We start from the raw sequence: 17068 nt of genomic DNA, 5'->3' as shown, positions 1-17068 counted from the left end.
TGTTGATGGTGATGAGTCCTGACGATGACGCTGACGCTGACGATGACGATGGGGCGTTTGGAGCCACAGTTAATTATTTCAGCGACCGACGATGCGGCTGCTGATGCTTCAGATACTTCTGGTGCTCCGACTCCTGCTCTTGCTCCTGCTCCTGCACCTGCACCTGCTGCTGCTGCTGTGCGTCGCAGGATATTAGATGTGGGTCGGGTCTATACGCCCTGCGGGCGCCAGGACAACAGCAAAAGAAAATCGCTACCTGTGCTAGCTTCCTGTACCTTTTTTCCCCCTTTTTATTTTCCATTTTCCATCTTCCTTGATTCATCTCTTCCCATTTTTTTTTTTTTTTTTGGTATTTTATTTTGCGACCTGCTGCTTGTTGCGCGCTTTGTGCGGTATCTTTTCCAATTTGCTGCGTTCGCCTTGCCGCATTTCATTTTACACTCCGCCAAATTTAGTTATAGCTCGCAAGACTCAAACAAGCTGACATGATATCTGATGTTATCATGTCGTGTATCAAAAAGCAAAAACTTTTGCTAATAGAGTTTCTAGTTAACAAATAGGAAGAACATCTAGCATTTCATATTTCCTTTTCATGCACAACGTTTTTTCTTGCAGTGTAAATTCTTCAAGTTTTTGCACATTTTTCGTAGCATGCCTCAAACGGCTCGTTGGCGGTTTCTATTTAAGCACTTGTATTTATACGTATATGGTTAAACTTAAGATCCTTGTAGTTAATGAAAAAGTTGCGCTCAAAGTGCATTCCAGTTGTCATCAGCTTAGGCAAGCACTTTGCACTTGGCTGGCTAAAATGTTATGCAACTTTCGCAGCAAAGTTCCAAGTGCCACACTGCTGGCCAACTAAATAGAAGCGCTCGAGTACAGTTGTCACATACGCTCTGCAGCCCGGGGCGCAACCAGGCCAGCAACTGCCTCCCAAGTGCATCCCAAACTAAGAAACTTCAACTGAAATTCGCTGGGACTGAGCTAGCTAAGAGCTGCCAGCTGGAAGCAGGAGACTAGGCAGGAGACTGCATGCAGGAGGCAGGAGTCTGGAGGCTCAAAACTTTGAGCAGCTCTTCAACTGACATGGTTAATTAATTCTGTTTGCATACTTTTAGGCTGTCCGGCAGGACGGAATAGCTGACTGGCATTGTGTGCGTGCGTGTGCGTGTGTGAGTGTGTGTGTGACCCTTGACTTTGGAGTCTCAGTCAGACATGCATAGCATACATCATACTCGTGCATCGTCCAGTCTTGAGAGGAACACGGTCCGCTCCGGCCCGGCTAGGCCTCGCATAAATTGTGCTGATTTGTTGAGGGCGGCGCACTTGTGGGCGTGGCGCGGCTGGCTGCCACTTTGAATTACGCAGCGTGGACAAATTTATTTGCATAGTTTCGGTGCTTAAGTTAAAGCCAACAAATTGTGGCCAAACATGAGCATAACCGAAACGAGTTTTTAATTGAGTTTTAAGTTTGCGGCAATGGCCCAGGGAAAGAAAGCGAATCTGACAGCTCAGCAGGGATAATTTGTTGGCTTATCTCGCATTTGAATTGAATTAGGCAAAAAGTTTGCCGGAGCACGATGAAGGGGCGGGCGGGGGGAGGGCAACATAAACGATTTTTAGCCGAAGCAGAGAGCGAAATCGTGCAGCTAATTGACAGGATGATAAATCTGTAACCTTAGAGTCCTAGACTGCCAGACTGTGCTATATTATATTTATCTATCGCAACTTCGACTCACCAATAGCCATTGCCGTCTCCTGGGCATCGCCGGTGACCATCTTGACGCGCACGCCGCTCTGCATCAGCAGCTCAATGGACTCCCGGACCAGGGGGCGCGGCGGATCGGTGATGCCCACCAGGCCGCAATAGATTAGATCCTGCATCGATTTGCCCTTGGCCAGGGCCAGCACGCGCAGACCCTTGCGCCCGATCTCATAGGCCTCGGCCAAGAACTCGGCCTCGTTCTGTTTGGTGAGCGGCACCGTCTGGGTGCCAAATTGGTATTTGGTGCATTGGGGCAGCAGGGTCTCCAGGGCGCCCTTGGCGAAGAAGATCTCCTCCTTGTTGTTGTTGTACTTGTGTATGCACTTGACGGCCATCATCTTCTGCTCGGAGCTGAAAGGATACTCCTGAATGCGCACATAGTTCTCGGCCGTGGCATACATGCCGTTCTTCATGGCAACAGCCACCAGGGCGCCCTCTGTCGGCTGGCCGAGGAGCGTGCCGTTCTGGATGTAGGCATTGTTGCAGACGGCGCCAATCTCGAGGAGGTTCGTGATGTTCGTTTTGGCCATCTCCACGTTGTTGCAGTGCCGAATGTGGATTTCGCCCTGGTCGTTGTAGCCGGCGCCAGTCACGTCCGCCATGTAGCCATCGGAGGTAATGATGATTGTGGCGGTCATTTCGTTTTTGGTCAACGTGCCCGTCTTGTCCGAGCAGATGACATTGACACAGCCCAGGGTCTCCACCGTCGGCAGTTTCTTGACAATCGAGTTCCGCTTGGCCATGCGCATGACGCCCAGGGCCAGGGTGACGGTGACCACAATGGGCAGACCCTCGGGTATGGCGGCCACGGCCAGCGAGACGCTGATGTTGAACATCTCGGAGAGCGGCTTGCCCTGCAGCCAGCCGAGCAGCATGATGACGCCAATGATGAGAAACGAGTAGAAGCTCAGCTGGGCCCCGAGAATGTCCATCGACTTCTGCAGCGGCGTCTTGGGCGCCTCCTCGGCCTGCATCATCTTGAAGACCTCGCCGAATTCGCTGCGCTCGCCGGTGCTGACCACGATGCCCTTGCCGTTGCCGCAGCGCACCAGGGTGCCCATGAACGCGATGTTCTTCATGTTGCTGTGATCCTTGACGTTCGTGTTGTTCAGCAGGACATCGGTGATCTTGCGCGCCGGCTCCGTTTCGCCAGTGAAGCTACTCTCGTCAATGGACAGATCGACGGCATCGAAGAGACGCACATCGGCGGGCACACGATCGCCCACATTTAGGTAAACCACATCGCCGGGCACCAGCTCGCGGGCCAGAAACGTGTCGAGGCGACCCTCGCGCAGGCAGTGGCACTCTGGCGGCACCAGCTTCTTCAGCTCCTCGAGACTCTTCTCGGAGCGATACTCCTGTATGAAGGCCACCGTCACCACAATGAGAATGGCTATGGTTATGCTGACGGCATCGTCGAACTGTTTCATAATGACCGAGACGAGGGCAGAGCCCAGCAGCAGCAAAATCAGAGGATTCCTGAACTGCTCAATGTACTTCTTCCAGGTGGGATCCTCCTCGATGACATTGAGCTCATTGTGCCCAATGATCTTGGCACGATATTTCGCCTCAGTCCACTTCAAGCCGGTGCGCACATCAACCTGCAGACGTCCCGCTACCTCAGAGGCGCTGTGCGTCGAAGACTCGGAGGTAGAGAGCAGCATTTCGGGCGTTAGGGTTAGACCCGTCTGAGGGAAATGAGAAACAGAAAGAGTTGTTATTTGAGTGAAAAGTATACAGAGGAAAAGATGTGTTAAAGAATGGTTAATATAGTGTTGCATAGTGATGTAAATATGGATGTGGGTTAGTTATAAATACGGTTAATAGTTTATTATTATTTTAAAGACTTAAGCCTAAGAGATATTTATAGCAAAATAAACTTATTAGCCATGTGAGCAAGGAAACTATGTAGAAACACCTCACACTAGACATCCTACAATTAATTTATATAATATAAATCATAATTGCGTTTCCTTCCTCATAAACCCTCCCTTCCTGCCTACCATTTGTCACTCTGCATAGAAGACCTTTTCCTTAACTAAGTTTTGTTTTCAACTCTCCAACTCTCTTCCAAATATTATTGATTTTTCTTTCGGCAGGCTCTTCGTTTCGAGTTCCTTCTGACCGCACAGCTGGCATCGCCTGACAACAGCTCGCATTTCCCCATCGCAGCTCTTTCGCCACTTGCAGCTAATTTGCACTCGTCAACAAGTTTGTAATCATTCATGCCGCTGCACAAAGCCAGACAGACAAAGCCCCCAGAACCCCCAAGCCCCTTTTCCACATGAGCTGCTCTCCCTCTCGCTCTGTCTCTCTCCCACTCTCTCATCCCTTTCGTCTCCGACTGCAGCTGTCATGTCCAGCAGGAGTTGGCGTCAGTTAAATTGCCACCCACTCGTGATTTCGACAAGCAAATGGCTGAATACGTGACTTCCTGGCATTAAAAACATTTCTTATTTTAATTCCATTTTTTGTGCTCTTCATATTTTTTCATAGATGTCGCTCCCTTTTTTCCCCCCAAAAAAAAAGGGGTATTGAGTTTATCTCTGCACTGCCCGCACCCACAATAAATTCAAATTGTCCACACATGAGTGTGTGTGCGTGTGTGTGTGTGTGAGTGCGTGTGCAGGTCGTAAATTTTAGTCACTCCGTGTGCAGGCAACCAAAGCAGCCAATGTGATATGCAGCTGTGCTGGGAACTTTCAGGACCTTCCAGCTTTGCGGTTGCGTTTTAATTTCGAGTACTCTCAGATTTGGTTGAGGTTTTATTGCACCTCTGCTGCGAAACGCACAATAAAATATTTAACTAGATTGGGAATACGCAACTACTAGCTATGCATAACTTCGTTGTAAAGGAATTTTTTTTTATTTTAGAGTTTATAGAGCCGCTTCCCTCTTAACCCACTCGGCAAGTGAAACTTTCAACTGAATCCCTCATAAAGTCAGAGCTCTGTGGGCACTCGATTAGTAGCCAGGCCAGACCCAAGGGATTGCATTTATCTATTTACTGAATGCAGCAGCATTTCATTATGAACTAACTATGAAAACTATGCGGTGTGCGTTTTAATTAAAATGCAATTTTAGATTGCCTCCAGCCAAATATACTCAAAAGCGAAGCAAATGAGTTGTAATTAAAGCGCTCGCTGCTCCAAGCGCATTCTGCTCGCCAATTAGAATATTCCCAATTACAGTTAAATAATTTATATTAATTAAGGCCAACAATATAATGGCCAGTAATATATAGCCTATTCATTAATAATAATAATACATATAAATATGAATAAGATGATTTTTTGTTCGCTCTAAAATAATTATAGTGATTTTTAAGTCTATTGGGTTTTGTTAAATTAATTTCACGTGCCACAAAAATTGTAGGACTCGCATTTCAAGCGAATTCTGAGTGGAAGTTATTATCGGACAGGTTTATTTGGGTTTCATACATCATTTAATCGTATGAATTGTGCTGCTAAAGCGCAAGCAAAATACTCTAAACTAACTACAGTCAAGCTGTGCTAAGATGGCCAGGATAAAATATGTTTTAAAATTAACAAAATAGGTTTACAAACAATTTTAAATATTCTAAATAAAAAAAAAAAAAATAAGTAAAATTGTTGAGATAAGTTTGGCAAAAATTAGGCAAGTCTTTAAAATACTTGAAATAAATATCGTAAATAAATACAAGCAATAAAAATAAAAATAAAAATAAATAATATAAATAAAAATAAATAATATAAATAAAAATAAATAATATAAAAATAAAAATAACTTTTATTGAAGCTGCACTGTTTGCTACTATTTATTTAATTCACTGTTTTGTTTGGCTATGTGAGCGTGACTTTAAAAGTACTTGGCCAATTGGAATATTTCAAGCAGATAATTGCGAAATTAAATTTGCATTTTGGAGAATTTAGCTGCTGGTTTTATCAGATTGCCAATGCTCCATTTCTACCCGCAGCGCAATTCCATCAACAAGTCAAGTGGCCCAACCGAATTTTAGCTCGCGGGCAGCAATAAATTAAAATGCCAACCAGAGACAGCCTCCGGCTACATATGAAAATAGAATGATATATTGTTGGGGCAAGAGTTGATGTTGACTCTTTACACATGATATTTACTTTACCCTTTAACACACTATAAAAGGGAACAATATTTTGGCAAATTTCACGCAATTTAGGTTAATCTAGAAAGTTTTATAAATCTGCCTTTTATAATGGATTACAATAACAATAGCTTAATGGACAATCTCATTATCCCTGGAGTATACTAATCAAATTGACTAAATTATATAGTTCAGCAAATGCTGATATAATACTATGTTACCCAGATAACTATAGCCTTCTATAACCTTCTCTCCAATCTCATGAAACATAGACTGCTTTGGTTTCTTATTCAGCAGCTGACTGTAGTTATTTTTAACAGAAGATTAATGCATTTAGTTATTAATATTATAAAAATAAAAATAAAACATAGTCTTTTTATCTACTCCGACTATACGTTATTTATGAGAATATGTCACGCTCAGGTGTGGTGTTAAAGACCTCACGTATGCACTTAGTTTACACTGCACAAAATTTGACTTGGACTTGTCTTGTGCAGGTTTTCCGTCCCTTACTCTTACTCTTTTAGCCCGCATTGAACTTTGCGCTCTTGACAGTTGCCCGCCCACCTTTGCTATGCCGCAGCTGACCTTTACTTGGTTTCTCTAATACTTTTCTGTGTGTAATCAACTGTCATATACACAAAAAAAAAAAAAAAAAAAAAAATTAAAAAAAAAAAAAAAAAAACTAGTTAAAGCTATCTAGTCTTGCGTAGCTCCCAAGGTAAATATGTACTTAGTTGCGGGTCTGCGTTTTCACTGGAATTGAGTAATACAAATGCTCCATAAACATTGTAAAGTTGAAAGAGGTGTTTAGCCTAGTAGTACAAATAATAAAAGTACAAAAATAAACTCAATGACTTAGAATTATATAACAGTGAATGAATATCTTTTTCGTTGCCATTAGACATTAAAAATTGTCTTTCATTAATAAATTGTTAATGCCATTTAGCTAATTCATTTTACAGCTTTTCTATCAGCCATTCTCTTGCAATCTGTACCAGCCGGTTCCAATCCTCTTCCCACTGCCTTTCTACGTAAACAATCGATTAGCATACAAACTATAAAATCACTAAATAGAACCTTTTACGTTTGAATACTCTCCCAATGATTTGTCGAGCTGATTAGCAATGCTAAATTATAATGATTCCCAACTGAAATTAAGGCGCATGCAAACACGTGTCGTCGGGCAAAATAAAACCCAGTAGTTCCCCAGAACAGAAAAAACTCACTCTCTAATGACGGGACGTATACAATGTGATTGATCATCATATTAATTTATCTTTATTCTATGGATATATCTTATACCTGATCATCATCAATGTAGATGCTTATGGTACGTCTCGTTCTAAGCATCTTGCAAAGCTGATCCAAGTAAAGCTCTAAAAATACACATGTGATAGCAATATCTGATTGATAACCCGTTCACCATTTGACCAACATAATATTGAGCACCATAACCAAGACATAAACAAGACGAGTGTAAACGACTAGGTGATACCCAGCAAACAGTTTGGAATCACTGCTTTGGATATGATAATTTAAAATTTTTGAATTTATAGGTAAGGAAAACAAAAAACTTTGATAATTTAAAATACAATTTTTGGGTGAAGTATTTGGAGACAGAAAGAGCTGAGATAGAGTATATAAGAAGTAGACATACATAGATGAAGATATACTTTATATCAAATGATTACAAAGTATTCGATTCAAGTATAAACAATAACCAACACCAATAACTAGTAACCAATAACGAGTAACCAAATATTAAATGCCACTTACGTCGGACGTATTGATGACAATCATTTTGAGATAAAGCAGAAACGATGACGTCGATGAGATGAATTGTTATCATTAGTGCGGGTTCCGGACCCACTCACTCGACATTTAACAAATGTAGGCGACACCACAAAAATAGCACGCTAATCAAAACTTTGCCTCTTGCCCAGGGGCCCTGTGTCGAGGGTAGTTTTTACTCTTTATCAGTATTTATTTGTTTAATTGTGAGAGAGCTTTGGTCACGCGCGAGATGCGAACATGAATAATAATATCGTATAAAAGGTGCATATGCATCTACTATAAATATACATAGGTATAAAGAGAGTTTTTTTTTTTTCAATATTATTTATATGTATGTATATACATATATAAATATTATATTTTACACAAGTGTCGTAAGTAGCAGCAGGCAATTCTTCGGAAACAATGCTAATAATACGCTTCCATATTTAATTTGACGTAATGGATATTGATATGCATGTTGAAGGCTTGCTATGTTTCATGGCAATGAAATATAAAGGCGAATAGAGACACATATAATTTTCAAATATATTCAAAAATATATTGGCAATGCAACATCTAAATAACAATGGAATTCTTTATGAACGCTTTTCTTATCATTGATCTCAGCAAAAAAAAAAAAAAAAAAATCGATAAGAAAATATAAAATAGATTTGAATCAGGCGACGTCGTGGGTCATTGACAGCTCTCAAAAAGCACACGTATGTACATTGATATTTATAAACGCCTATCGCATTATTATTCATCAATTTCATGTTAAGAGTTTCACTTCTATGAGAAAGCTCAGGGCGCAGTAAATAACATTGTGTTCTTGTACGCTAAATTGGAACACGCCACTAAGAATGTTGCCAATAAGACAAAATGTAGACTCACTCCAATTGGAGCGATCAGCAGCATGCCGTGGTATGCCAGCTGAAGATATGCACACACACATAAATATTTAGATATACATATAAACACACATCACATCGGAATGGAACATATGTATGTAAGGTATTTATGTATGCATCGTTCAGTGACGTCACGTTTCAGAAGAATTGTGCGAATGCTTTTCTTCTTGAGGAGTATTTACAGAAAACGTTAACGTGGCGGGTTAAGCGAATTCAAACTGTTGCTTTTTATCATTTGTATGAACCACTTTTATTTTAGATGAACGTTAGTTGACTTGGCACAGGAGTTTACACTTTGTTATCTTATGCTGATGCTGATGGGTTAAATTTTGTTTGAGGAACGCAGCCGGCGTTGCAATTGAGAGGCTCCGAACACGACTAAGCAAACATTTACCTATTGTCAGACAATAAAGCGGAAAACGTTGCTATAAAATTGAATTGATGTTTTCTCTGATGGGAGTACATATTTGTGATAAATGGCTGGGAGATACGATATGTGCAGGTATGTAAGTATGTACATGACAGGTAGAAATAGCCAGATAGAACGAGCGACAATCATGGACAACAACAAATAGCGGCATAAAAACAACGAAGAGAGCAGCCAGACAGACAGCTATACATTATAGAGAGCAGAGAGAGCGAGAGCAACACACAAAGAGCGCGCGCTTCAGACGTTGTCGGTTTTTTTACTCACGCGACGAATGGAATATGAAATACCACTTGAAGCACTCGACGGAATTCAATAGCTTGTTTTCTCAATTCGATTTGTAATGCACTTTCTTTTGCGTTACCTATATTTGATTGTTTTTTGTTTAATACTTGGCACCACGCAGTCCACAAAAAACGAAATCACGAATTATAATTCAGCAAAGGAAATGTGTACCACGTACAACACACAACGGCAGCAAATATCGAACTGAGGCGGCAAAGCTGACATGTCAAGAGCATAGCAGCTGGAGCATGAGAGCGATAGAGATGGAGAGGCACTGTGTGAGCGAACGTGGCAACAAGAAGAACGCGCGCAAATTAAGTGAGCGCAGAGAGCCTAAAAAGCACGCGTGCATTGGTAATGAACACTTTAAATTTGCAAGCAAAATTAACGAGCGCACAATCGAATGGTTAATGTAATTGAAATTGATAAACATACATAAACTAATTATTTGTATATATATATTTATAACTTTATGTTATATTATTTTCTTAATAGATTTTTTGTAGGCAAGCAGAACGTGTTTTTGCAGCAGAAATAACACAATATATACCACTGTAAGAAGGCAAATGCTGGTAATATTTCCGCAGGTAGTTCAGAGCAAAAGAAAACGAGAGAGCAAGAGCGATAGTAAGGGACGCCGCTCGGAGAATAAATCCACCGAAAAATGCAAATAAAAAGAAATCAGCAAAAAGAGCGAGAGACCGTGGGAGAGAGAGCAAGAGAGCGGATATTTTCATTAAAATGATCACCAACACATATTTAAAGCATTTAAAAGCGTGGAGCGCTGCGACTCGCGACACTCAGCAATCTTATTGGAATACATTGTTTGTTTAAGTTAGTTGGACCGTGTCTGAGTATGGGTCAAGTTCAAGAGATAATAAAACAATTATCGAGTTGTGAATCGGAAGTTGTATACGCATATAAATCGGCGAATGCCAGATTATTACCAGTTTTGATTACAATTGTTTTGCCTTATCTAATTGTTCAATTCGTAAAATATGACATTTCTCTGGACTCGTCAAACAGTTTCTCATTGTTGCACTGCAAATTCTAATTAGCATGCAATTTGAACCTAGATTTCTATCCCATAGACAGCTACATGTGTTTATGTATTATGCAAAAATACAAAAACAATACAATAATTAAATTTTAAAAAATTGTAAAGATCTTTCAATTTCCCAGTTGGTAATATAAGAAAATCTTTAAGTTCGGACTGACTACAAAACTAAACGCAAGTCATTAGTGGAACTCTGTGCACCCTTTTCCTGTTGTCAACCTGAGCAGCAAAGAGGTCTACACTTGTTGATTAATGCTACAAGCACTTTTTACCCATCCCCTCGCGACTCACAACAAAGTTTTGTGGCTGTTTCGTTTTTCTTTGAGTGCGCAAATAATTAGGAAAATTTTAATCATGCTAATCAACTCAGGTACTTTCTCAGGACAAACCCAACCCAACCCAACCAAACTCAACTCAACTCCTTCCAAGTTTGCTTGAGTTTTTTCTTATTATTTTTCATCTTGCAATCCTATTTGCCGGTAAGCTTTTTACGAGGCACTTTTCATGATGCTGGGCGGAAAACAACTTTGACTAATGATGCTGTCTCGACGGACGATTTTCTCGCTCTACTCCTCCCTCACTTCCTCTCTCGTTCTGCCTTTCTCTTAGAGAGACAATAATAGGACAGCATCGTGAGGTCAAAGGCAGTTGCCACAAACTGTTGGCGCTTCTTGCAAGTCATTATTAATGTATGTCGTTTACGAGGGATCCTGCAGGATGCTACTGGAATTTGGGGGCTTGGAAGAAGCGTAGGAGCGGTTGCAGCAGGTGGTATCTGTCCCTGCTTCTACACTAAAGTTGTGTTGCGCTAAGTTGCAACCATTTCTATTGCCACCAAAGGACGCTTTTTGAGCATAGCTGCAACAATTTCCGGCATCAATTGCCACAACAAGGCACAGTGGTAAATAATGTAGCTGTAGTGTATTCTATATGCATTTATCAGAGCTAAAATTTAATAAAATATGTAAATAACCAAAGAACTTCAACTGAAATTGAAGATAAGAAATTGAAGAAGATAATATAAAATATTTTATTAGAAAATAATAAATTGAAGAAGATAATTAGAATATAATAGCTATCATTATACATGTGTATACAAAAGCTTGTTGTAAGAATTATAGATTAATCACCTAAAAAAAATCTAATTAAAAGTAAATAATAATTTTACATTTCTCAGTTATAAAAAAATTATGTAAACTAATAAACTTATTAAATCTGATTTGATATTTAATATAATATGATAATATATATTTAAAAAAAAATGGGTTATAAAAAAAATTAAATTAATAATAAACTTATTATTTTTATATAATAAATTAATAGTTTCTTTTTGAACTTACTTAAGATTGTATCATAGTATGACAAAAATGATTCAAGACTTTTAAAAGTTGGCTTATTAAATTGAAAATCAAAAGATCCATTGAACAAAATTTTCAATAAACATTTGAAACGGGTAGAAAAAAGTATATTAAATGCTTCGCATTATTAATAATAAACTCTCTTTGAAAATTAAATTTAAAACTTAGTTCTTTAGTTCGCCTTGCCACAGCCAGAGATCTGAAGTAAACCTCTTTGATTGGTTGCCTGGCGACGACTGTCAACAAGGATTGTCTTCAGTGAGCTGCTTACGAGTTTCAGCTGTGGCCAGAAGTTTGCTTTTGTTTTGAGCTTAATTGAAATAAACTAAGTTTGTCTTTAATTGGCATACATATTTAATGGTCATAATGAGAATTGAAAGAGCAGCACAGCTCATAGAGTGAAGCAAAGGCATAGCCAAATCCCACACACACACACACACTCACACACACGTGCAGTAAATCAATTGGCTAGATTGCGAATGCATTTGTGTTGACAGTTGTCAAGCATTTTCTAGCTCAATAGCTGCAATCAGAGCTGGCACTCGAAATTGGAATTGTTTATTTCTGCCTCTGTTTGCGGCTCGGGGCTCTGGCTGAAAAATGCCAATCGTTCACATACTATATATTGTCCTGCTGACAGTTAGCCCGCCTGGCTGCCATCAGCCGTATTGCTATTGCCATTGCCATTGCCGAAATTTGATTTTCGATCCCCAAAAATCACACTTCAATGCATTCGTTGACACTTCAACGAGCCACAAGCAGCCTCGTTTGTTGTGCAATTCAATTCAATTTCCAGCTAGAGTCTCTGGCCTGTCTGTCCGCCTCTCTGCCTGTCTGTCTAGCTGTCTATCTGGCTATCCCCCTGCTTAGTTTCGCTCATTGCTGGCCAAATTATGCGGCATCGCATTTCACGACCAGAAACCATTTGTCTATTCACAAGCTGTTGCATTACGCACATTCGCATTTGATTGCGCTGAGACCTGCTGATTGAAACGCAATCAATGTGGTCCAAGAGATAAGGCTAAGCGGAAATTCTAGAGAAAATGTTCTGATTAGATATTTGGCTGAGGCCAATAAGATTGCGAAACGTTCTCTAAGAGTAGCCGAAGCGCTTTTATTTCTCAGGGTCTTGAAACTTAAAGGAAAGCAGAAAAGCTTTCTGCTTGATTAATTCAGTACAAACTACTATATAATAATAATAATATAATAAATAATTTAGTGAAATCTTTTGCAGACTCACACGATTATCTTTCACTTGCTTTATAGTCTAATTGATTCCAGCTCTAATCAATCATATTCAAGCTCCACTTTAGCTCCAATTTAAAGAGCCGAAAACTTTGTTATCGCTGCAGCACATCAAATCGCATTTTTAGCCACTAAATCACCCAAAAAATGAGAGAAAAAAATAGAACAAATGGCTACTAGACGAGACGCATACATCATCCGAATGTAATCGTTCACAGTGCCTCCGAAAAGCTAACGTGCACTCTGGTGCCCCCAAAACGTAAATGCCCCTGCGGTCCGAACTATGCGTTACTTAATGGTCAAGAGCGAGGCACACTCTGCTAGCCCTGTGGCATAACAAATGGCGAACAAGTGCGCCCATTATTCTAGCCCCCGAAACTGTGAACGTGGATCCATGGAGCTTGTGGCATTCAGTTTATTTTGTTTGCGTAGCAAATGTCGTGTAAAAGCTGAAAATTGTTGAAGCGCCCCAAGAATCATCAGCTACAGCAGTAGCTGTGGCAGAGGCAGAGGAAGACGCAGTGGCAGTGGCAGCATCAGTCGTGGCCAAAACTACTCAAAATTTTGAGCTGACTAACGAGCTTAACGGAAATGCAAAAGAAAATGCAAAAAAAAAAATAAAGGAAAATTAAGCTGGAAATTTGTTAAAAGAGCGCGTAGAATAAAAATAAAGTGTGCAAAAATTGATTTGGTGTTCAATAGAAATACGAGTAGATCAAAAGTTGAGGCCAGGGCAAATAGTCCTGCTAAAGATATCGAAGCGATGAATAGCTAAAAATCTACATAAATAAAAAGAGAATGAAAATGAGAATGAGCATGATGAAAGGAAAACTTGTAATGCAAAGAAAATTAAATTAAATTTTGCGAGAGCGACACTTGGCAAATACACATAAATAATGAATGAATTTTTGCGCCCTTAATCTGAGCCACAAAACATGATTTGGAATTGTGAACAACTCATAAATTGTCAATGCATTCAAGGAATTTGAGCACTGTTAACTTTTTAAGAGCAGAAATGATTTATATATTAATATTAAATATGATGTGCAGGAAATGACTGTCATGTTTATATATATATGTATATATCAATATCTTGACAGATACCTTTCTTGACATATCGCTTTCCAAAGCTCTCACATTAACAATGGGAACTTTGTTAAGCTGCTGCTTTATGTTTGTTAAGCAGCTTATTCTAATGGGGCAGCAACTGCAGTGCCCTCAGCTCATGTTGCGGCACTTGCCACATTTTCTGCGCCATTAAATGCAGCTCAGAGCCAAGAGGTTAAAGCCAAAGCCAAATAGAGGCATGTTTGGCTAAATGCCTACAGGCAGCTATATATTCTTTTCTTTTTTAAGAGCATTTTTTGTTTTGCTTTGGAGCTTGTTTTTCTCAAATCAAAACCAAAACCCAATTGCTGGCAATTCACATGTAAATGCAAACAAATTCAATGCTTTGATTTGCCGTCCAATTTGTTAGCAAGTTGCTGCCAGATTTGTATGCATGACTGCAACAGCCTGCAGTAGGGCTTGGCGCCACAGCCGTTACGATAAAGGGCTTACGATAAGAGGGGCTACGATCAAAATAAAACCTGCAATTCTTGAATAGGCAACAAACTAGAGGGGGAAACTCTAAACGATTCATAGTACATAATTTTAAATGATACACAATAAAAAATAAGAAATTCGTTATAATAAATAATAAATAAAGATTACTTATTACTTTCTAACTATAATAATTATTAAATATTTAATCTAAAAATGTCATAAATAACCTATTTTATATCTATCGGAGATAAAGAAAAATAAATTAATTCGAAATAAACGTACATTAAATAATAAATAATCAAAAACCTAAATAATTAATATACAATAATAATAATAAACAAAATAATAAGTATATAAAATAATATAATAAATAATAAGTAACAAATAAATAAATAAATAATAAAATAAATAAATAAATAAATAATAAAATAAATAAACTACAATAACAGGAAAATATTGTACAAAATACATATACATCAAATCCAATAAATGTTAAAAATATATATTAAAAAATTGGTAAACGTTTACCGCATATTTCTCTCTCATCGAATTTCTAAATAAAATTCAAATTAAACACTTATTCATTTATGAATACAGTGCAAATTTATTTAAAAAATAAACTTCTTCATGAATATATATGGCAGATTTCCCGAATACTGAAATGCCGAAGCACACAAATTTGCATTAAAAGAGAGGAAGGAAAATATAGAAATGCAGTTGAAATATGTATGAAAGCTAAAATATATGTATATATATGTGCATATATAGTGTGTAGCTCAGTGCCTCTGCCTGCCTGCCTCTGACGCTGCCTGCCTCTGCCTCTACCTCTGCCTGCCTTGCTTGATTGTGTGTGAGCTAGGAGAAAAAATGTTTTAAAATGCGGGCTGTTCCTGAGTGCCAGGGCAATTACATGCAACTTCCCTTCTCTCTGTTTCTCTTTTTAAGTGTTCCCATTCTTTGGCAAACTATTTGTTGGCTTTTTCGACCACCTACCTACCTACCTTTCGGGCTGCACTTTATGCAAGCATAATAAATTTGTGAACCTTGCTTTGTTTTACGACACATTTTTCCGTGCTGCGCTCGCCTACTATAAAGGGTGTCGACGAATTGAGTGAGTTTTGGTTGCGGTGAAAGCAATGAGGTGCTTTAAGGAGTTTCTAAACTCGCCATGGAGTATTGTAGAGGGTCTCTCTCTCTCTTTCTTTCTAGTTAGATCTTAAGATATGCTTAATAAAATATTTCATAAAGTTGATCTTTAGCTCTATGCACTTCTCATGCATAAATGTGAGGCCTTTTAAATGTCACCTCTCTTTATCAGAAAGTAATATCGCCTCTCTATACAATTCTCATATCCATACTACCTTCCTGTAAAATTACTCTGTGCAATTGTTTTGTTCATCAAAACATCAGACAGCTCTTTACACAATTCCCATCTCTATATATTACATTTCTATGCCACTTTCTCTAAACTGTCAAACACCTCTCTATGCAATTCTCATGCATCTTTGTAAGCATTCAAGCAGCATTAGCCCAATAAAAAGGATTCATCTTATATCATCAGTTTTGTTATCTAATCATGCGCTTCCAGCTGACTAGACACCCATTATACTTGGGGTTTTACAATGCGCGCGCACACATGCACAGACGCGCACACACGTAAGCATTAATTCGCATTTAGTTTTCTTGTCATTTTGTGCACTGCTCGTTGCTTTCTTTTGTGAGAGACCTTCAAATTACAAAGCCCGACCCAGCACAATGTCATAATTACACTTACTATTTGTTAGGGTTATGTGTGTGTGTGTGCGAGTCGCACTCTCTCTGTCTCTCTCTCTCTCTTTCTGTATGTGCAGAATGCACTGCTTAAAGCTGAACCGACTGTTCCATCGATGGGCAAACATGTTGAAAGCAAACGTTGAACACTCAAAATGAGAAACAATAATGGATTGCAATGGATTGTATTTACATATGGATTTGCCAGCCAGCCAGCCAGCCAGCCAGCCATAGGGAGAGCAGTTTCGATATTGCACAATGCATCGCACTAAGTGGATGGGAATCGAAGCTTTAGACGCTGCACAGTAACTAGAGGCAGTCGCAAAGACCCCGCCCACTAGTCGCCGCACTAGTAATGGAAACGAATAAATCTTGAATGCCTCAAATATTTGCTATATGCGACGCTGTCATGTGTGTTGAACAGACTGTTGCACGGATGCTAGACCCAGACTAGGGTGCTGTAAAACAAATTTCTATACAACACTCTGTGTAGAGACGAGAGAGGGAGAGAGAGAGAGAAATAAAAGAAATCACCAAGTTACAGTTGCCGTTGCCGTTGCTAGTGCGAGGCATTCAGCACCATTATAATAGTTTGCAGCGCCTTCAGCACGAACTGCTGAGAGAAAGGAAGAGACGGAGACGGAGCGTGGACTTAAACTCACTTTGACACTCGAGAGCCGCAACGAGATAAAAATGGCTGCGAGTCCAGGCAGAGCAGCCAGAGCAGCCAAGCACCCAGCCAGACGTTGCCTTGTCTGGAGCTGCACAAGATGGTGGGCGTAGGTGTTAGGAGACAACAACACGCATTGCATGCAAACAGCGAACTTTCT

The 17068-nt window shown here is 39.5% G+C and overlaps 1 protein-coding gene across 3 annotated transcripts in view; it reads right to left on the bottom strand.

Annotated features, from left to right (window-relative positions):
• The window catches only part of SPoCk (secretory pathway calcium atpase), a 57920-nt gene that overhangs the window by 6953 nt on the left and 33899 nt on the right, over positions 1 to 17068 (bottom strand). Inside the window, exons 1-3 of one of the 3 annotated variants that reach the window (XM_089467532.1) lie at positions 8844 to 8974; positions 7644 to 7937; positions 1740 to 3453 (exon numbers count right to left, since the gene is read on the bottom strand). In XM_089467532.1, coding sequence (XP_089323658.1) covers positions 1740 to 3453; positions 7644 to 7667 — 1738 coding nt within the window. In that variant the 5' untranslated portion in view covers positions 7668 to 7937; positions 8844 to 8974. Of the gene's footprint in view, positions 1 to 1739; positions 3454 to 7169; positions 7233 to 7643; positions 7938 to 8843; positions 8975 to 17068 lie in introns of those variants that run through there. The other 2 variants (XM_089467531.1, XM_089467530.1) reach the window with 2 other exon arrangements.

This window comes from Drosophila arizonae, chromosome 4, assembly GCF_054131065.1.
Source record: "Drosophila arizonae isolate 15081-1271.41 chromosome 4, UAZ_ARI_1.0, whole genome shotgun sequence".
NCBI classification, from domain to species: domain Eukaryota; kingdom Metazoa; phylum Arthropoda; class Insecta; order Diptera; family Drosophilidae; genus Drosophila; species Drosophila arizonae.
This window is presented reverse-complemented; position numbering and strand designations above follow the sequence as displayed.